The following is a 22,798-nucleotide window of genomic DNA, read 5'->3' as shown; positions in this document are numbered from 1 at the left end:
TAATTTTTGTACATGAGTCCTTTCCCTCTTTCTTCGATTGCTTTAATGTACAGACCTGGTAGTAGTATAAGTGAGTCAAATGGTGCATACAGTTTAATAGCTTTTCCAGAATAGTTGGACTGGTTCACAGCAATACCATATTAAGTTGCTGCTTTTTTTTTTAAGTTTTTGCAAGGCAAATGGGGTTAAGTGGCATTTGAACCTAGGTACTCCTGACTCCAGGGTCGGTGCTTTATCCACTGCACCACCTAGCTGCCCAAGTTGCTTTTCTAAGAAGTCATTAATGAATATTTGCTGTGTGCCAATCTGTACTTAGGTCATCTTGAGGATATGAGAAATATATCTTTTCTGCTATCAGAGAGCTCATTTAGTGGAGGAGATAAAACCAAAATAAATGAAAGAACAACTACAATTTCAAGTGTCCAAAAACTGCCGTCAAACCTGTCATGTTTCCTAAAGATAGCCTTTGATCTTAGGAGTTCTGGTCCCTGTGGACTTTTCCTACTAGTGACTGAAGCAGTATGTTATGATTCTGATCCTAGCTGAAGTAGAAAATCCTAGTGTGGTTCATTACACAGTTCTCAGATATTTTCATTCATCAAGTGGTGGCCTAAATCCTGGAAAGATTCTTTAAAGGAAAGTGCCTCAAAAAGCCAAATAGCATCATTCTAATTGATTCTAATAGAATAATAAGAAATAATTGTTTGTGTTTTGCATGACTTCACATGTATAATTGATATCTTATTACCTATGTTCTTAATGAGTGGCAAGGGGCAGGAGGGAGAGAATTAGAAACCAATTTTTTTAAATGAATGTTAAAAAAAATAATTGTTGACCATGTTAAAGTTCACAGTAATTCAAATTTAACTAGGCTATCACAACACAGAATTGCCTTTTCTTAAGAAATATTGAGGGGCAGCTAAGTGGCGTAGTAGATAAAGCACCGGTCTTGGAGTCAGGAGTACCTAAAAAAAAAAAAAGAAAGAAAAAGAAATATTGAGCCTCTGAAAGTGTAGACCATAGAATGGAATAACATTTTCTAACTGAAAGGCACCTTAGGAATTATCTGTCCTCCTTCAGATGAGAATACAGAGGCTGCATAGGGAAGTGACTTGCCTTTCAGAATCAAAACTTGTTAATAGCATTGCCAGAAATAGAACCCAGGTCTCTTGAGTCCCCCTCTAGCACTTAATCCATCCCACACATTATCTCTATGCTAAGATATCCTGCCCAGCTAGAGCTGTGAAGTATTTTATTAAGGAACATATAAGAGAAACCAGTTCCCAAATCAGACCTGGATAGACACTGTACTCCACAATCATTTTTCAAAGTTGGGAAAATTTAGAGAGTTTATTGGACAATTGCACCCTGAATCTAAGGCTCTCTTAAGTAGTTATGGCTCTCAGCTTGCAGACTGGCTGTATCTAGATTCCAGCAGTAAGGAGATCTTATAGAAAAAGAGAGGAGGGAGGAAGTCAGAGAGGCTTAACCATGGTGACCTGCTGCCTTTGAGTCAAAGGCATATCCAAGGAACCAGGAAAGGTTTAATATTTAATGTTCAATTCTCCAGGCTGCATCATTACAGATACAGAAAAAAAAAAAAAAACATTATGTTAAGAAGTAGATGCAAAATGATTTCTCTTTTACATGAGAATATTCTTGGGCACTTTTCTTACTTGGGCACTTTCTTCCTTTGAACTCTGCTATCTTGAGGAATGATGGAGTTGTTCTTGGTTCAGATTAGTAAGCAGGTTCTTAATATCCATGCTTCCCACTCTGGGACTTGACCTCCTTTCTGATAAACCAAGTTGATTACGATTAAAAAAACCATCCATAAATGTGCTCGCACCAGTTTGTTGCATCTCCCCCATGGTAGTAGCAATCTGTGTGTGAGTTATTTGGTCTATGTGTTTTATTTTCACTTGGTCAGGCTTTTAATGCTGTGTAGTAACATGTCTTTGAAATATGTCTTTATCTTTTCCTGCAAGTATACAGAAGAGTAGCTCAAGTCTGGGAGGCAGCAAAGGCTAATGGTTAGAACAGCAAATTAGAAATTGGGTCATCAACAGATCTCACAGTGATTTGGATAAAAGTGAGCTGTCACTCTGCTCATATTTGTCTCAGCCTATAAAGCATGTATGACCTTATTTGTTCCACTAATGGGGATGCTCCATAAAGTCATGATTATGAGTTGATTGGGACCTTGATTGATAGTTATAAGTCAGGGTCCCAAAAGTCTCAACAATTTTGAACTCCTACAGCTTAAAACATGACTTAAGCTACTAAAGCTTAAGACTGCACTGCACTGCACTTTTGGAATACCCTTATGCATGTAAAAATATAAATTTATAGCAAATCAGTAGAATACATTTATAATCATGTAATTAGAGATACAGTTCAAACCTATATTATTTGATTAATTTCTTATCTTGGGCTTTAACTTTTGGGGTGTAGATACTATACTAAAATGGTTTTCTCAAAGTAGGACCTATTTCAGTTATGTTAAAAAATAAATAAGTGGCGACTAGGTAGTTGCAGTGGATAGAGCACCAGCCCTGGAATCAGGAGTACCTGAGTTCAAATCTGGCCTCAGATATTTAATAATTACCTAGCTGTGTGGCCTTGGGCAAGCCACTTAACCCCATTTGCCTCACACACACAAAAAAGAAACCTAAAAAATAAACAAAACAAAAATTCTCTCTTAATACTGTTCTTTTGAAACCTGGGACTTTTTCTTGTATGGTCTTACTTCTTGCTTCCCTTGAATCTCTTCCCCTCTGAATAAACTGGGCCTCTCTACCTCTCCTGCTCTTCTCCCACTCCCTTCAGGAAAGAAGAGTCACAGCCCCCTCTATGACCCATTCTAATGTTTCAGAACTCCTACATTCCAACCATAAAATATGTATTCGGCTTTTTTCTGAAACAATCTGCTGAGAAAACCATATTCTGGCATCTCTCCCCAGTGAGTCTGCCTAGGGGTAAGGCAGCCAGGGAACCATGCAAAACAAATTCCTCACTGAGCTGAGGACAGTAGCACATTAAAAGCTGTGACTCTTAAATGTTCCCACTTGACTTAGGGAATAAATGACCAGGCGTACTTGCTATTTGAAGTCATTAGGTTTTTAAGTTTCTTTTTTTTTTTTTTTTTTTTTTGCTCGGAGATGATCTAATGAATTCCATCCCTTAGCTTTTCCATTCCTTTTCTCCAGGACAATCTAGAACAATCAAGTTCGTTGTTTCTGATGACAGAGAAGTCTGAATTCCAATCAGACTATAGTTATGAGAGTATGTAACTTTCTAGCTTTGAAAATCTTTTTCTGACACTCTACTGATGATTTGCTAACCAGGGCCAAATCTCTCTGTTGATGCTTCTTCTTTTTGGAGTGGGCCCACATGATGGATTGACTGCTGTGTATGTGTGTTGTGTGTGTCTCTCTGTCTGTCTCTGTGTGCTCATGTGAACACATGCACATGTAGTTGAGTGGAGATAGGGGAAAAGTATTTAAAAGATTTTTAGCTACTAGTGAAAATTTGAATATAAGGTAACTTGGAAAGCAGAATCAGAAAATTTTAGATGTGGAAAGGACTCTTGGGGATCATCTATCCAGAGGTGTTGAAGAAGCAGCTTTCAGTAGAAGCATTGTGTAATAAAATAAACAAAAATGCAGTACAACTTAGAAAATGTGAATTTGTGGTATTTAATGTCAGAGCTTGGCCAATAGGACTGTTTCTGTTTTAAGTTTGGCACCTCTGATCTAATCCCTCTCCTTTTATAAAGAAACAGCCTGAAGGAAGTCCAGAATGATGAAATAACTTAACCAGGTCCATATACTAGCAAAGCAAGAACAAGAATTTCTATGAGGAATTCAGAACATTCTTGATGCTTTAAAAACACTCCTCCCATGTATAAAACATGCACACAGCACTTTCCTTATTTAATTCAAATTACTGACACTGCCCTCATTTTTTCCTATTCCTTGATCCCCATTTTATGGATAGGGTCCTGAAGAAAAAGAACTGTATTGAGAATTGGTTCCTATTCTAGGAGAGGAACACAGAACTGAAATTAGAATCCAGATCTCTTAATTTGTTCCATGTCTAGTGTTTTTTCCACTGAGTCCAAATCCTGTCTCTCATACTTACTGGTTCTATGACTTTGAAACAAGGAATGTTTTTGCTGAGCTTTAGTTTGATCATTGATAAAATGAGAATAACGGGGCGACTAGGTGGCGCAGTGGATAAAGCACCAGCCCTGGAGTCAGGAGTACCTGGGTTCAAATCCGGTCTCAGACACTTAATAATGACCTAGCTGTGTGGCCTTGGGCAAGTCACTTAACCCCATTTGCCTTGCAAAAAAAAAAACCTAAAAAAATATAAAGTTGATAAAATGAGAATGATAGTCATTCTCAATGAATTATAAAATTGTGAACCTGAAAGATAAACCATCATTGTGAACTGAATTTTCCTCTGATTAAATTGCTAAAGAATTTCTCAAATATACATTTTACCCAAATGGCCCAAGAGATTAAAGTATAGAGAAACTTTTCCCAGTTCTCCATAGTTGTCCCTTTGTGTTTTCCTTCCTACCCCTCTGGAGTTTTTATGAATTTTGTTCCTTAAGCTCAAGCTTTTCATAATATATTATAACCTTACTCAGGACCATATCATTCTTCTTATCCCCTAAGATGAGCCTGTAAGGAACCTGATATTTGAAAGAGAAGAAAATGTTTGGTGTACTCCCAACTTTTCATTGTTTCAGATTGGAAGGAGTTTTATTTTTACTGTGGAAAAACTGTAATCATGTGTTACAAATCAAGCTTCCTGTCCTTCAGGAGGTCTTTCTTCCCCTTACCCTCCCAGCCTCCAACCTGCTAGTTCTTTCCTCTCTAAGGCTATATTCAGTGTATTCCATATTGATCTTGTATATAACAATTTATGTATATTTATATTGTCTAATCCATTAGAATGTAAACTCTTTGAGAGCAGGAATTCTTTTTTACTTTTTATAATCTCATTGCAATACAGTATCTAATGTATAAGTGCTTCATAAATTCTTGTTGATTGATAATGCTATCATGAAAGAAAATGAAGATTCATGAAAGAAAATGAAGATTTATGATCTCAAGGGTTGTGTGTATCTACCTAAGGCCAAGGTTTCCCTCACCCTAGAGAGAAGCACTATTGTTTTTACTTGACAGGCAGCTGCCTTTCTTTCAGGTGTCCTAGAAAGACTATATAGAAAGACTGAATCAGAAAAGAAAAATGTCAGGAGTGGGCTCTCCATGCCCTGCTTTCAGGACTGATGGTGTTCTCTCTAATCCCTTTCCTTGTGGTTTGTCTTTTTGATTCAACAGTTGTGTGTACGAAGTACCTTTGAACAACTCTGGCACATGAATGTATGTTTGAAAATAAAAGAAGTGAGGAATTAACACATGGCTTGAATCAACTCAAGTTTCTATTTTAATATCAAGTCCAAACATCAGAGAACAATTCTCTATATTCAGAAAGGTTTTAAGTATGGGCAATTACAAATACCCTAACTCTAAATCTATGTTTTCAGCAACTTTGAGCTCCATACAAGTGTCATTTCCCCTTTGTTGACATTGAACAATGATAGTGTTTTTAAAAGGGCCATCCAACACTTTAGCAGCAAGGTCCTCCTTTTAAGGAGTAGTAAAGGAAAGGTTTATTGGAGAGCTGAAGAAGGGAAATGACCCAAGGTCTTAGAAAAGGAAGAGTTGTAGGTAGACCTCATAAGGGAAAGAAAAGATCTTTGTTTCCAAGTCTTAAGTCACAAGAGTGAGCTCCTGATGTCAGGAAGAAACCCTTAGATTAGAATTTTGCTGGCCAAAGCAATCAGCTGTTAATTAGGGATAATTTTGACCAGCTAAGATTTGTTAATGCTTCTTTTGTTCCACCATCTTTCTGTTTAATCATAAAATTCCTTCTCTCTTCCTCAGTTCTCCCCCCACCCACCCCATACCCGCCTTGTTTTTATCTGATGGCTAGTGATGTTTTTTAATTTCTACTTTAGTGCCTGCCCCAGCACCACCTTCAAATGCTTGCATAGTGAATGATTTGTATCTATATGTTAATGGTCAGACATTAATCATAGAGGAAATGGTAAGTGGAGGAGAAGGAACTATGAAGAAGGCCAGAGAGTAGAGGAAAAATTTAAGAGGACCTAGGAAGTTGAAGAAGGGGGTTAGAGGTAAAATAGGGGGAAGGAATCAAGGAAAAAGTTGATACTAAAGAAGTCTTGGTACAGTGGGGCATAATCTCCTTTATGGCTCAAAGGGATTTTTTTTAACTTTTATCTTTTGTCTCCAACACCTTGCATAGTGCCTAGTACATAGTACATTATATGAAATAAGCTTAGTAAATGCTTGCTGATGGATTAATTCAAGGAAAACTTAAGCAGAAGGATGCAAGGAGGAGAAAGAGAAGGGGAAAGGACTCTGGGGGGGGGGAAAGAAGCAGAAGAATGACTCACATTGGAAGAAGAGGTAATAAGTAAGATTATGAGACAAGGTAAGAGTTTAGTAACTAACATAGGAAAGAGAAAATTTGGTGTCACGGTGCTACTGTGATGAGAAGGAAGATCTTAAAGAAAACTACACAAGCTATTTATTGCAGTGATTCCCTAGGGGAGCTACTCAGAAGAACAAGAAAGGAGAACTGAGGATCTTCTAGGAAATATGGAGGGAAGAAAAATCGATTTTGCAGAAGGGTGTATTGTTTGTATTTCTTCCACACAGAGTGACATATGTATGCTCAAAATATAGACTGGTCTACCCCCTCCTTTATATTAAGGGTACATAGATAAAAAATAGAACTGCTCTCCAAGTATCAGGAAGAATGAAGTGTTACTTTGAAAAAAAAATTCAGGGACTTTAATATTAAAACAAAGATGAAAAAAGAGACATACTGAACAATGACAAGAAATTAGAAAGTGAAAATGTGAAAAGTGATATGAGCTGTTCCCAAAGAAGAGGAAGCTGGAGAGAGGAAGAAGAGAAGGAAAAAGCTACTTGTAATTTAAGAAATGCTGTTATGAATCTATGGATGCTGGCACAGAAGAGAGAAGAGATCAAGTGAAGGAGAGAAAATAGAAAATAGTGATTGAGAACACTTCAGGTGCTAAGGCATCTGTCAGCTAGAAAAGTCTGCTGTCCTCCCAGAGTGTGTATCCAGGATGTGTCAAAGAACTTCCCAAATGACCACTACCTATTTCTAGTGTAATTCATACGGACACAAAGGAACAGACCACAGACATTGACCTTAACCTACTGGTTCAACTCTGCCACTAATTCTGAGCTTCTACCTTCTGTAGACCTGTTTCTTTAAATTGAAAATGAGATTGATTAGATAGCTGATTTCTAAGGACCTTTCTCAGCTCTGATATTCTACAATGTTGCATTCCTTTGATATAAAAACATTTTAGTGTAAAGGAAGTGAAGAAACCTATAAAGCATTGCTAAAGCTTATAACATTTCGGGCAGGGAACCAAAGACTTTAGGGCACAGGTGGTGGTTTCATTCGTGTTATCAATTGATGGCAAGGGCTTTACAAAAAATAGGCAGTGAACAGCTGGTTAAGAAGATGGTATTTCCTAGAAAATTGGCAAAGATGGCAACAGATGGGAATAGTCAATGTGATAGTGGGGGGGGGGGTTATAGAAAGACAGGATCACTTAATATACTGTTGGTGGAACTATAAATTGACCCAACCATTCAGGAAAGCACTTTGGAATTATGATGAGAGTGATTAAACAGCCTATAATTTTTAATCCAGATATTCACTGTCAGGCATGAACCCCAAGGAAAGGTAACTGATAAGAAAATCTTCATATACACTGTATCAGCAGGTCATTGTAATAAAAAGTAAAGGCCTGTGTATGCTAGTTAAATGCCAAATATTTAATAAACTCCTATTCCAGTGGCAGTTATGTAGCACAGTGGATAAAGCACCAGCCTAGAAGTCAGGAGGTCCTGAGTTCAAATTTGACCTGAAGATTTAGTTATATGTCCTTGGGCAAGCCACTTAATTCTGATAGCTTAGAGTCCAGGGCTATCTCCAGTCATCCTGATCCATATCTGGCCATTCAACACAGATGACTCTGAAGGAGAAAGTGAGACTAGTGACTTAGTACAACACCCTTCACTTAAATCCAATTCACTTGCTTTTTGTGGCATCTCCCTGATATCATGGTCCTCATTGAGAATGAAAGGCAATTAACAAGAAGATTCTGTTCTAGGCATTATACCAGGTGCTAGGAGTACAAGTATGAAGAATGAAACAATCCCTAGTTGAAATGTGAGCTTTGACTTTAATGGGGAAAAGATCAGAGCAGGCAGGGAAGGACTTTAAAAAGTAGACACAAAAAGTCTTCCTTGGAGTTCTTTCAATCAAATCATCACATAGTCTGCTGTAAGGAAAATTACTTTGGTGGTAGTGTGCAGGAGAATTGAAGAAGGGAGACCAATTAGGAAACTGTTACAGTAAGCCAGGTGAGAAGTGATGAGGGCCTGAACTAATGTGGTAACTGTATGAGGGAAGAGAAAAGGAGTCTGAAGTGAGAGACAGTAGAAAAAGGTAGAATAGCAAGATTTGACAACTGATTAAATATGTGGGGTAAGGGAGAGGGAGTAATTTAGTCTAATGCTGAGTCTTTGACAGAAACAGAAGTTTGTAAAAAAAAAAAAAGGAAGGGATCAGGAGGAAAAATGAGATTTGTTTAATACATTTTAAGTTTAAGGTATCTCCAGTTTGAAAAAAAATTTCCAGTTTGAAATGTCCAATCAGCAATTGTTGATGTGAGACTAAAGCAAAAAAGAAGAAACTGGAGTTGATTACAGAGATCTGGGAGTCATCTTCATAGGGATAGTCCATGGTATCTGATGAAGTTATTGAGAGTCTAAAGAGAGAGAGGAGGAGGAGCCCAGACAGACCTTGTAGAATGTTCACAGCTTGAGAATGTGTTCTAGATGCTGAGCCAGCAAGAAAGACTGAAAAGGAATGGTCATCAGGTAGGAGGAAACTTGTAAAGATGAAATGTCACTGAAACTAAAAGAACATGATAAACAGTGTCAGATTTGACAGGTCAAGAAGGTTTGGTAGTGAGATAAGACTATCAAATTTGGTGATTAAAAGATGACTGGATTTCCAGCAAAAAATGGACTGTCTAAGCAAGAGACAGACCAACTAGCTCCCCTATATCTACCTAGCAAAACTGAAGGTCACACTAGACTCAATAATGATGAAGAAATTCAATAAGAAACTCTATGGTAAGTAACTTCTTTCAAACCAAAACTGCATAAAATGTCAATTAGAATCCAAGAGGACAAAGGGAGCTGCCAGTAAAACCAGCTGACAAGTCAGAGAGGACCAAGCATAGCCAGAGAGAGATCCCTGATATTGTCCAGAAGCCAGGAGAGAAGGTTCCCCCCAGGAAACTATAAGCTGGGCAGAAATGCCTAAGAGGACTTTGGGAATGTCAGAACTCCAATGGGCAGAGAGAGAGACACACACGGTCAGTGTACAATACAACAGCACTTGGATTTGGATGCCTCACCCAGAGCTCCAGCAGGGATGAGCACTCCACACAGTTCTGTATCAGAGGCACATCCTGGCCCTGATACAAAACCTACATTCAGGGATTAAGGCTAGATAGATGAGCAAATCAAAGAAAATGCTTACCAGTATTGAAGTGGTCCTTAAAATATAAAGTCCTCAAAAGAGAAACACTTAGTATGACAGCTGAGGAGATGATGGACTTTTCGCTTCCCTTTTTTTTTTTATTGTTTTTGTTTTTTGCAAGGTGGTGGGGTTAAGTGACTTGCTGAAGGTCACACACTTAAGTAAGAAGTGTCTGAAACCAGATTTGAATTCAGGTACTCCTGACTCTAGACCTGGGGCTCTCCTCTTTCCACTGTGTCACCTAGCTGCCCCAAGAAGATAGACGTTCCTACAAGAGAATTAATAGCTTAAAAGTGATCAGCCTCCTCCAAGTAATGGACTTAATAAAAACTAAAATAGACCAAACATAAATCAGGGACTCCATGAGAAAGAAAACAGTATTAGAACAAAATCAAACTGAAACAATAAAAAGAGGGGCAGCTCAGTGGATAGAGCACCAGCCCTGGAGTCAGGAGGACCTGAGTTCAAATCCAGCCTCAGACACAAGACCTGGCTGTGTGGTCTTGGACAAGCCACTTAACCCCATTGCATTGCCAAAAAAGAAAAGAAAGAAAGAAAGAAAAGAAGTAATAGAAGAAAGTATATCTGATATAAAAACTAACTGACCTGGAAAACAGATCAAAGTGAAATAATTTAAGAATCACTGGACTCCCAGAAAGCAAGCAAACAAACTTCTAGTCACTCTATTTCAAGAAATTAAATAATAAAAACTGTACACCTATATTAAAACTGGAGGACAAAGTCAAAGTAGAAATAGAATCCACTGATTACCTAGTAAAAGAAACCTAAGAAGAAAAAGTTCCAGGCTTAGATGCCACGTCAAGACCATACAAGTCCTAGCAGCTTCTATTGTAATGGATAAAGCAGATATTGGAATACACTGTTCCAAAAGACAAAAGACATAGCCTTACCACTAAGCATAACTTATCTTGCATCACTGAGTAATAATCCTACAGGAGAAACAATGGACTTTTAATGGAAAACTGGACTTTGGAGCATTTCTGATGAAAAGACCATACCCAAATAGGGACTTTGTATGTTTCTCTTCAGCTTTGTATTTATATTTCCAAGATAAATTTATTTAAGCGATTGGAAGAAGCATTTTGATGATGTCCTATTTAATTTGTAATGGGAGGGAGGTAGCATGTCCCTTGTGAACCATAGTATCTTCAGACAGAGTATTGAAGAGGTTAAATAAGAAAACCAGAACACCTGGGATTGGATTAGTTCTCTTCTGAGAATTTTGAAGAGGGGGGGGGAAGGAAGGATATTAGAAATACACTAGAGTAGAAAGTTGGAAGAAGTGGAAAAGTAAACAAAGATGGAAGGAGTCAGCATCAGATGTACTTCACTCTCACCTGAAAAGGACAAAGGAAGATTAAACACCACACATAGTTTGATTTAGACTGTATGAAATTCAAGCAAGAAAATAGGATAGGAAAGGAAAAGGGGTTAATAGGGAGGTTGGTACAAAGGAGAGAACAGCAGGAACATCACCATCTTACCCTTAACCACTTAGACCCAAAAGAGAGAGAGAAAAAATTTCTTGATCCTTCAAAGGGACATTAAGATTACTACTGAATGGGGCAGCTAGGTGGCACAGTGGATAGAGCACCAGCCCTGGAGTCAGGAGTACCTGAGTTCAAATCCAGCCTTAGATGCTTAATAATTACCTAGCTGTGTGGCCTTGAGCAAGCCACTTAACCCCACTACCTTGCAAAAACTTAAAAAAAAATTACTACTGAAAGGAGAAAAAAATGAACTAGAATCTAAGGGAGTGCCTTGCATTGCCTCTTTGATAATTCAATAATATCTGAACAAATTGTGGTATAGTAATATAGTAGAATATTATTGTTCTGAAAGAGATGATTTCAGAGAATACTGCAATACTGCAAGTGAGTAAAGTGAGCAGAACCAATAGAACAGTTTATACAAAGACAGCTACATTGTGGGGGGGAGAGGGGCGGAGCAACTTTGAAAGACATTTGTCAAAGAAGTGACCAGTCATGTTTCCTAAAGATATATGAAGAAGCATGTTATCCTACTAGAGAAGTGATGGCCTAAGGTGAAGAGACTTTTTTTGGACATGACTACTATATGGATTCATTTTGCTTGTCTTTGTTACAAGGAATTTTTTCCTTTATTACTCTCAACAAGGTAAGAATCATGAGGTGAGCAATATTGAACAGTAGTAATATAAAAAAAAGGTCTTAAAACTTTTTTAAATGCACAGAAAGAAATAGAAGAGAAGGAAGGCACAAACAAGCAGAACAGTATTAAAAGTAATGTGTAGGGGTGGCTAGGTGGTGTAGTGGATAAAGCACCAGCCTTGGAGTCAGGATTACCTGGGTTCAAATCCAGTCTCAAACACTTAATAATTACCTAGCTGTGTGGCCTTGGGCAAGCCACTTAACTCCGTTTGCCTTGCAAAAAAAAAAAAACTAACAACAATAAAAGTAATGTGTAGAATTGTAATTTTAAGCAAGAAGTATGAAATGGAGATTCACATTTTCACAGATGATCTTTGTGTTTGTCTTTATACGTGAAAATGCTCTTTTTTTTAGATTCAGAATAAAAAATAATTTCATTTCATTAGTAACTTTTTAGAAAGCAGTTTCAGTAGAGTGAGAGAGAGGAGGTGAGCATAAACAACTTTTTCAAAGAGTTTGGCTGAGAAAGAGAAGATAGGATGATGGCTTGAAAAGGGATTAATTTTTTTTTTTTTTTTTGAAAAAGACCTGGGTCTGTTTGAAGACAGCAGGGAAGGAACTAGCTAAAGATTTGAGCTGTTTAGTGATTGGAAATGAAATTTTTTGGAGAAGATGGGAAAGGAGAAAATCAAGAGAAGGTTTTGACAAAAAGAAGAGCTACTTCTTTAGCAGATACTGGAGGAGGATAGGCAAATGGAATAGGAGATTGTGTCAAAATTTTTATTATAACAGACTTTATAGCAGCAAAAATTGGAAATCAAGTAGATGCCCTTCAATTAGGGAATAGCTTAATAAATATGTTAAACAAATATAATGGAGTATCATTGTGTTGTAAGAAACAATGAATCTAAGAATAAGACTAGCATGGGAAGATGGATAAGAGAAAGAAAGCAAACAGAACCAGAAAAATAACCTACAGACTACAGCAAATTGTAAATGTAAAGAACTATAACATCAGCAACAAAATTAAAGCTTTATTTTGGAGTTTGTTCCTAAATGAGAGGATGAAAAATCTTTCTACTCTTCTTTCTAGAGGTGGGATCTGTCATTGTGGAACAAGACATAATTTTGGACTTAATTGATGTGTTATTTTTGTCAAACAATTTTTCCCTTTTGTATTCTGTGTAAATTTTTTTTTAAGAAAATGACATCTGAGAACAGAATTCAATTTTCCAAACAAAGGCTTAAAAATCAGATTGGAAGTCTCCTGGCCAAGGAATGAAGTACACCTAAAAAAATTATAAAATGTCTACTCAAGGGTCAAAAGAATATTAAATGGAAAAGGTTAAGGGAAAGAAAATTTCATTTGTATATCCACAGACAAGAAAATTTTATATATATATTTCATATGTACTCTATTATAGAGAGTGGCTACAAATTGAGCAAAACAGCAGTATATGATCCTCCAAAGTTTATAGCAGAGTCCAAGAAAGAAACCAACAATAAAATTTACCAGATTAGATAAGACAAGTACAGAAATTATAGACAGCAATATGAACCAAAGATCTATCAACAGGAAACAAATTTGACCTTAGGACTATCATTCAGACTTGGTGGGATGATACCCATATAAGCAGAATACGGTTTTGGAAGGTTGTACCTTGATCAAAATAAAAAGGATAAGGGAGGTAGACACAGGAAATAGCAGTGGGGTAACACTGTATTTCTATCTCTTGTTTTTACATTGCCTTCTTTTCTGAATTTATCCTTTTTAAAACCCTCCCCTAACCAGAAAATCTCTCCTATTTTTAAAAATAGGAAAAAATAATTCAGCAAAACAAAAACAAAATAAGTCCTAGCATGTATAATACTCCACACCCATAATTCTCTGTCCTGCAGAGTGGAGAATGATGAATTTTCTCAGTATTTTCTCAAGGTTATGCTTAGTCATTATAATTCTAGAGCAATCACTTTTTTCTGTTTACGTTGTAGCTAATAAACGTTTTGTTTTTCTGGTTCAGTTTGTTTCATCCTCTGCATCAGTTCGTATGTCTTCCTTTGCTTCTCTGAGTTCTTCATTTTTGTCATTTCTTCTGATGCAGTCATACTTTATTACTTAGCAGAGTACTATATCAGAGTTTGTTTAGTCATGTACGTTTGTAAGGCACATGTACACAAATCCAAGAACCATTGTGGAAAAGAATGGTGGAAAACTTTTAGATAAAGCTTAAAGGAGACAAAGCCAAATTATGTTGGTGCTTTAGGCTCCTTCTCCCACTTCAGTAGAAATGAGTTCAGGAAACAGATCTCAAGCCTGAACTAGACATAGGATGTAATAGTGATGAGGGATTTCAATTATCTGAGCATCTGCTGGTGTATTCTTTCTGCTTAAAACATATCAGCTAATTGTTTATTTGCCTGAATGATGTCATCTGTCAAAATAGCAATCAGCAAAAAAGACTTTTCTACTTTGGATCTGATTTTTCACTACCAAGAATAATTGATCACTTGCATGGAAATGCTTGCTGCTTGAAGTTGTTTCTCCCTTAAATGTACTATACTTTCAAACTTGCTTATTTTTGTTCAGGATACCACCCTTGATCCAGCTTTGCAAACATGGAGCTATCCTTCACTTTTCTGGCTTCCACAAGCTCCATGTTGGTTTCTAAGTCTTAATCAGTTCTGTGTCCACAGTATTTCTTGCATTTTGTTTTCTTCCCTCCACAGGCATGGCCAGCTTTAGACCTTTATTATTTCTCACTTGACTATTGCAGACTCTTAATTATTGTCTCTGATTCTAGTTTTTCTTCCTTCTGCTGCATCTTCCAGGCTTAAGGTATAAATTTGCTCCCTTATTCAAAAATGTTCAGTGGCCTTCTTTTGCCTTTAGAGTAAAATATACATTACTTAACCTGTCATTGAAAGTTCTCGATCGTGACACCAGACTGTATTTCCAGGCTTATTTTACTTTTCTATACTCTATCACCTTTCTATACTGAATTCCCTAATGCTGTTCCTTGAACTCTTTATTCCATCACCTTCTTCCATGTCTTTTCAGAAGCTATTACTCATACTTGAAATGTACTCCATCTTAGAAAAAGAAGAATCCTCTTAGAAGAATCTTTATTTTTTTAAAACATTAGTTTAGCTACCATATCCTATGCAAAGCCTTTTCTCTTCCTGTCTCTCCTCCTGATATTCATCTCTTCTCCCTGTTCAAATTATCTTTTATTTATTAATGTGTAAACACATAATATTTCCCACCAAAATTTAAACTTCAGGGGACCAAGATTAATTTTTTTTATCTTTGTAGCTTCAGCACCTTTAGCAGCACCTTGGATCTAATAGCCACTTCATAAATGTTTGGTTAGTTGAATCTGGGGCTTAATGCAAAAATGATCTGCTCCACTATGGGAAAAACACCTCATTATTATTCTCACTTATGATTACCAATCACTACTGTGATTACCAGGCCCTCTATTATAATGTAATTTCACTATGAGGATGAAAAGAGGTTTAGGAGAATGTAAGGTCTATCAAGAAACAGGGTGATAGAAGATTATATTCAGACAGGATATTTATGTTCCTTTTCCATGTGTGGTTTTTCTACATTCATATTCACAATACATTTTCCTGAAACACTAGAAGTCCACTAGCAGCTACATTTTCTGTCAAGATTGAGTTTTTTCACTTGTACCTCACAAAGACCTGTGTAGTCTTTTTTTAATGTTATTTTATTTCTTCAATTACATGCAAAAATAGTTGTCAACATTCATCTTTTTATGTTATTTTATTTTGTTTTTAATTACATGCATGCAAAGACAATTTTCAACATCTTTTTTGTACGTTTTTCAGTTCTACATTTTCCTACCACCCTCCCTTCCCTTTCCCCTCCCCATGGCAACAAGGAATCTAATATTGGTTGTACATCAACATTCATCTTTTTTGTAAGCTTTTGAGTTTCACATTTTTCTATTCCCCTCCCTATGGCAGCAAATAATCTTTACACATATGTACAGTCACGTTTAACATATTTTCATATCAGTCATGTTACGAAAAAAGAATCAGAACTAAAGAGAAAAAACAAAACCCTAAAAGAAGTTTTTTTTTTAAGGATTTTGGAAGGCAATGGGGTTAAGTGGCTTGCCCAAGGCTACACAGCTAGGTAATTACTAAGTGTTTGAGGTCAAATTTGAACTCAAGTACTCCTGACTCCAGGGCCAGTGCTCTATCCACTGCGCCACCTAGCCGCCCCTAAAAGAAGTTTTAAAACATGAAAATAGCATGCCTTGATCTACTATCAAACACAATAGTTTTTTCTCTTGATTGTGATTGGTATTTTCCATCACAAGTTCCTCAGAATTGTCATTGATTATTGACCTGCTAAGAGGAGTTAAGTGCATCATAGTTGATCATCATACAGTGTTGCTGTTAAGGTGCACAATGCTTTTCCTGTTCACTTCATTCAGCATCAGTGCACGATAGTCTTTCCAGGCTTTTCTGATGTCCACCTGCTCATAATTTATTTACAGAACAATAATATTCTATCACATTCATATACCATAATTTGTTCAGACATTCCCCAACTGATGAGCATCCCCTCATTTTCCAGTTCTTTTCCACTACAAAAAGATGTTATAAATAATTTTGTACACATGAATCTTTTTCCCTTTTTTGTGATCTCTTTGAGATGCAGACCTAGTAGAGGTATTGCTAGATCAAAGGATAAAAGTTTTATTGCCCTTTGGACACAATTCCAAATTGCTCTCTAGGATAGTTGGATCAATTCACAACTCTACCAACGATGCATTAGTGTCCCAGTTTTCCTACATCCCCTCCATCATTGATCATTTTCCTTTTTTGTCATTTTGGCCAATTTGATAGGTATGAGAGTGGTACCTAAGAGTTGTTTTAATTTCCATTTCTCTAATCAAAAGTGATTTAGGACATTTTCATATGACTTAGATAGCTCTAATTTATTTCTTCATCTGAAAACTGCTTGTTTATATCCTATGATGATTTATCCATTGGGTAATGACTTGTATTCATTTATATATATATATATGTATATATATATATATATATATACATATATATGTATATATATATATATGAATGACTCAATTCTCTATATATTTTAGAAATAAGTCTTTTGACTTTGAAAATTATTTTCCAGCTTTCTGTAGACCTGTATAGTTTTTTTCAAAGATCACACCTTTGCAAGTCAAGTGCAGTGACTAGCTTAACAGTAAGAATAAATTTATGAAGGAGGTAAGATTCTTTTCTCTTAACAACTATGTGAAGGTTAAAAAGAAGCAAGCCTTGACCAAAGCCATTAACATTCCTCAAGGAGAAGAAAAGCTTCCAAGGAGCACCCAGCCCTGGCAGCCCTGGGCTAGATTCTGGAACAATAACTGACCTTGGGGACATCAAGGTGCCCCCCCTTGTTCCTCATGTTTTCCAAGGGATATGAAAAAAAAAACTTTGATATATTTCACCAGAGATACTTCTCACTTTCTCAACCCCTCTGCTTTCCCCACCACCAGCAACCCAGGGGAGAAAATAACCTGGCTGAATAATTAGGCCACACTGGGGAGCCTACTACTGATTTTTTTTTAAATTTCAAGAGCTGACAACCATGCAAAACATTCCAAACCTAGGTTGACTGCAGATTTAATATGTTGTCCCACCCACACAAATAATTCATACTTCTGTGTTGCTGTCCAGAAAAAAAAAACAAATCAACAAAGGTCTGGGCTTCTGTGTGCAGTGGCCACATTTCCACTGATGCAGTGCACCGGAAATACCCAGGCTCCAGAACTGCAGAGCTAGCATTTTGTGATTTAAAGAAATTTTTTTTTTACTTGAAAGATAAAAGTGCATTTTCAAATGACTGAAGGTTGGTGGGAGGTGTAAATGTAGGCACTTGTCACATTAATTCCTCAGATGATTAAGTTCTTTTTCATTTCTTTAAAGCTGTTTGTAGTTAGGTTTGATGTCCTTGTTCTGGGGGAGTATGTTGTAGCAGTTACCAAGGTGACTTTAGCTGACTTTCAACAATTTTCTCCCCTCCATCTTGAGATTTTTCTAGATGCAGTTTTGTATGATGTTGATTCTTCTGTCATCCCCACCTTCCTGTGACTATTAATCTTCATTCTTATTGTGCTAGAAGATAGTGGATTCTTAGAGTGAGGCATTCATGGACTCCAGCAGTTTTATGAGACAAGAATCCCAAGCTCTAATAAGAAGAAGCAGATTAGCATCTTAGTAGGACCCATCCCAAAATACTGTTATTCTCAGTGGAGTCCACCCCTAAAGTCCTTCAACCTGAGGCATTGCTAATTTTAATGAGTTTCTCTGTTAACACTTCTTGAAGGCAGCCTTGATGTTTACCCAGTTACAAATGGAGTTCTCCCCAGTTACTTTGGTGCAGTCCAAAGTACTCTAGTTTTTGTCACTAATTCTCTTTGAGACCTGGAGCAAGTCATTTTCCTACTCTGGACTTCACTCATCTAGAGTCTCTTAGAGGTCTTTTTTTTCCCCCAAAGAGGTCTTGTAGCTTTGTTTAATTATAGTTCCTGAACCCAGCTTTGAAATTCTGTCTTGGCTCTGGTGCCCAGCTATTTTAAAGATCTGGTCAAAGAATAGATATGGTGAAAGGAAAGAGCTGGGGAGGGTAATTATGGAAAAGGCTACTTCAAACTAGTTTGTGGAAGACAAGCCAAATCCTAATTTATTTTCTAGTTAAGTCTTGAGATTGAACATAATAAATACCTCACTTTACCAGTAGTAAATTCTTTCACTTCTTGTGTCATCCTTATACTTTCTGACTTCCTGTCCTTCCCAGATCTATTCCCTTACAGCATGGTTCACTTCAACCACTACTCCTCAAAAAAAGCCAAGAAACTTTTGGTGATCCCCCCACTTCAGTACTTCAACCACTGTGGTCACATATGGGGATATTTGATCTGCTTTTCTCTGACTGACAAGTTCCAAGATTCTAGGTGGTTCTTAGAGCTGAAATGATAACTAAATTGAACTTTTCATCTAGCATTTTGATAGATACTTGGATAACTGTTTTGAGGTTCACAAACCAATACCAGAATCTGGTCTTTTGAATGGTGTCAGTGGGTAACCAAAAATTCTGATTAAGTGCTTTTGAAAGGTTGTCAGAGCAGCTCAATTTGAAAGAATATTACTTTGCAAATGTACCCAGTAACCCAGCTGTGGGGGGGGGGGGGGTCCACAGGGTTAAGAATTGGGATAGTAGAGTTCAAGGAGAGTAGAGTCCTCAGGCCAAGCTCAGACCAGGTGAAAGCTGAATTGCCTGTGGGGGTCTTCTGGCAGTGGGTAGTGATATGGGGCTAATGGAGAAGTCTCAGTTTTGCTATTTTGCAGTTGACCCCAAAAGTTATTCTGTCCAGCCAGAGGCCTCTCATCCTTACTTGTTCTCAGAAGAGAGCCCCATTTCCTCCCCCACAGTGAGGATTGTATCATTTCCTGGCCAGTTAAGGGATGTTTATATTGCTTCAGCTCCCTGCCCATTGGGGGTTGGGGGAGCACAAGCAGGGAGGCTTTGTGTGCTCAGAGCCAAATCTCATGTCCCTGCCACTTAGGGGTCAACTGGAAGGAAGTTCCTAGAATTTAATCTTACAGTGCACTCCCATCCTGACCCTGGTGAAATGGAGGTCTGGGGTTGTTGAAAGCTTTTGCTGGAATTTAGAGAACATTAGCCTCTTTGGCACAATCTTAAACCAAATGCATGATGGAGGCAGCAGCCTACTTGATTCTTCCTCTTTCTGCCCTAAGAAGGTCTCATTATTCCCTCTATGGAGCTATATTGGACTGGGCCCAGTATGAAGCCCCCTTGCCCATCCCTCCTTTCATCATAAAGAACTGAAGTATTGCTGGTGTTAATTTGTGCTGAATTTGTGTTTGTTTCATAGGAGTCGCAAGGACAGTTTAGAAAGCGAGAGCTCAGCAGCTATTATTCCCCATGAGCTCATTCGCACACGACAGCTTGAGAGTGTACATCTGAAATTCAACCAGGAGTCTGGAGCACTAATTCCACTTTGTCTGAGGTGAGCAAGAGGCTGACCGGATCTGTCCACTGTCTCCCTGTAATGTGAGTTTGGCAATGCCAGCGATCGGTCTCCAGGTGGCGCTTATACATTCATAGGCCACCCCCTTCCTCCATCCTTTCCACCACAGGCCACTGCAATCTGAAAAGTGATCCAAAACACTCAAGAAACCATCAGCCTTTGGCACACACATTTTTCCCAGAGAGGTTGCCTCTTGCCCACAGGGCTGGGCACAACCTTAAGTTTCAGGGACTGGGAGGAGAGGACTTCTTTTGAAGCTTCACTTAAAGTCTGTGTGAAGAGAACATGTCGTCTTCAGAACCTAGAACTGGTTGCACTGGGTCATGTCTTAGGAATTCTCACACCAGCTTGATGCTAAATTGGGAACTCCTTCTTCCAAACCCCCCCACATACACACACACACACACACACTACCATGCCTTAAGACTTTAGCTAGTATAGATGGGAAGAAGCTATGTTTGCAGGAGTATGGAACTAACTGCTTCAGGGCATTGTTAGCAAGAAAAGGATTCTTTTTATTTTCTCCTCCATCTTAGCCCATGTCAGCCATGACCATCCTTGCAGCTGTAGGGGAGTCCATTACCCTAGCCTTTCCACCTCTTATCACCTTCATCCTGTCACCTTCCCTAGTCACCTTTGAAATGACTTTGAAAACTAAGAGATACTGAGTAACCCCTCACTCTGTTTGGTGACTCTACCTTTTCTAAGCTGAAACACTTAACCCAGAAAATGGTTGATCAGCCCAATTTTCTTCAGGGTGATTTGCTATCTGGCAAAGAAAGCCTTCTGTTTCTCCAGAGATTAGTTTTGTGAAATCCTTCCTGGGGAGAATGACAATCTTTTCAACACTAGTCTGTCATGGGGTAAGGCACTGTGGAAGATTGGTATCCATTCTCTTTGACCTTCTAATCCAAAATTACGAGCTTAAACTCAAACCCAGTGCTAGCCTAGAGGCTTCATCTGAGACCAAGAAATCCAGCTGTGTCCCTTCTACCACTCACATCAGTGCCAGAAATACAAATTCTAGGGTTGGAATTCAATTCAAAGTCCCATGGACAATGTATCAGACAGAATCAGATGCAGCTGGGCTTCTCTGTGGCCCTTTGGAGTTCAGTCCTGGGTTTGCTGTCACAAAAATTAGCAAGAATAACTCCCTGACTCAGGGAATAGAGATCCAAAATAAGAGGGATACATTTCTTACCTCTCCTCTCCCCTCCCTGCTAGGATACTCTGCTTGCTGCTTAATGACTAGGGGAAATAGTCTGGGGCAAAACCTTTTAAATTTGGTATTTCCATCATACTCTGTAAGTTAAAAGACCTTGGACATCTCAGTAAACAGAGGAGCTTAGATGGAAACTGGTTTGGGGGGTTCACCCTATACAAATTCAGAACCCAAACCCAGGAAAGACTACTTCCTTTAAGGCTGCTTGTGTTTGGACTTGAACTCAGGACATTTGGTTTCAGAATGGCTTAATTCAGACCAATCTGATGAAAAAAAAACGAATTTGGTTTTTCAGATAGTGGTATTTATTCTACTATATCACTCTTCTCCCCATGGTTTTTTAAGGGTATTGTATTGGGAATAACTTAACATTAAACTACCATAAATTCATTCATGCCTTTATTCAACAATTATTTACTGTGAGCCTCTAATTCTCAGTGCCTTTCTTGAACTCCTTGGGTTGGTTATTCAGATGCCAGGCCAGATGTGGTAGCAAGGATTTAATAGAGACAACATTCAGAGGCAAATTTAGATATGTGGACTCAGAGGGCAAGATTTGCACAATGTTAAAGGTCTTAACACATGGAGAAATGGATAAAGCAGTGGGCCTACAGTCAAAAAGACACAAGTTTGAATCTGGCCTTACTAGCTGTAGAACCCAGGACATGTCACTTGGCCCTGTTTGCCTCAGTTTCCTTATCTGTAAAATGATCTGGAGAAGGAAATGGCAAACCACTCCAGTGTCTTTGCCAAGAAAACCCCAAGTGGTATTATGAAGAATCCAACACAACTGAAATAAATGAATAACAACAAAAAAGACCTAACAGATTAGAGCTAATATAGCTCACGGGTCTAATTCTTTCCTCCTTGCCTACTCAGAGAATCTTTAGGAAAGTCCTGTTGCTTCTTTCTAGTTTAGAATGAAGAGATTGAACTAAATTGTGTTGACCTTCCCCTCTCTGACAGTCTGTGACTTTGAGGGCTTAGTATCACTTAGAAGAAGAACCTGGCATAAAATTTAAGTTCTGACCATTTGGGAGGCTGTTTTGGCAAGAACAGAATATCTAATAGACTCCCAGAGACAATGCCATGCCTCCATTTGGGAATTGTTCTTCAGCAACCTTACTCCTCACTTTTTTCATTTTTATCCCTCACAGAGGCAGATTGTTACATGGACGGCACTTTACATATAAAAGTATTACGGGGGATACAGCCATTACATTTGTATCAACAGGAGTGGAAGGTGCATTCGCCACTGAAGAGCATCCATATGCAGCCCATGGACCCTGGTTACAAGTGAGAAGGCCTTTTTTTTCTTCTCTCCCCTTCTTACCAATGCCCAAGGCCCTCCTCTCCCTATCTGGCTCTCAAAAGTCTCTATTTCAGAGGATCTGGTGGCAAGTTGTTTTTCTTAGACACCAGGTGTCCTATCTCACAGGATGCCCTAGAACAGTAAGTGTTGTCTGAGGGTGACTTCAAGAAAACCCTCAGTACCTGCTGAACAACCAAAGCATGCAGAAATTATTCTGGAGAACTAAGGTATGATTTCAGAGGAACCTCCATCCAAGCCTCTCCAGGTTTGTTTACTTTGTTTCCCCAGAATCTCCCAGGTTTAAAGGAAGCAA

At 38.1% G+C, this 22,798-nt stretch overlaps 1 protein-coding gene and 1 long non-coding RNA gene across 4 annotated transcripts in view; one reads left to right on the top strand and one right to left on the bottom strand.

Annotated features, from left to right (window-relative positions):
• Positions 1–22,798, top strand: part of SUFU (SUFU negative regulator of hedgehog signaling) — a 208,261-nt gene that overhangs the window by 167,897 nt on the left and 17,566 nt on the right. For both annotated transcript variants that reach the window (XM_074233818.1, XM_074233819.1), the window contains exons 9-10: positions 19,796–19,930; positions 22,331–22,469. In XM_074233818.1, coding sequence (XP_074089919.1) covers positions 19,796–19,930; positions 22,331–22,469 — 274 coding nt within the window. The remainder of the gene's footprint in view (positions 1–19,795; positions 19,931–22,330; positions 22,470–22,798) is intronic.
• The window catches only part of LOC141521346 (uncharacterized), a 36,342-nt gene continuing 25,701 nt past the window's right edge, over positions 12,158–22,798 (bottom strand). For both annotated transcript variants that reach the window (XR_012477900.1, XR_012477901.1), the window contains one exon: positions 12,158–18,087. This is a non-coding gene — a long non-coding RNA (uncharacterized LOC141521346). The remainder of the gene's footprint in view (positions 18,088–22,798) is intronic.

The sequence above is a fragment of the Macrotis lagotis genome, chromosome 4 (assembly GCF_037893015.1).
Source record: "Macrotis lagotis isolate mMagLag1 chromosome 4, bilby.v1.9.chrom.fasta, whole genome shotgun sequence".
In the NCBI taxonomy this organism is placed as follows: Eukaryota; Metazoa; Chordata; class Mammalia; order Peramelemorphia; family Peramelidae; genus Macrotis; species Macrotis lagotis.
This window is presented reverse-complemented; position numbering and strand designations above follow the sequence as displayed.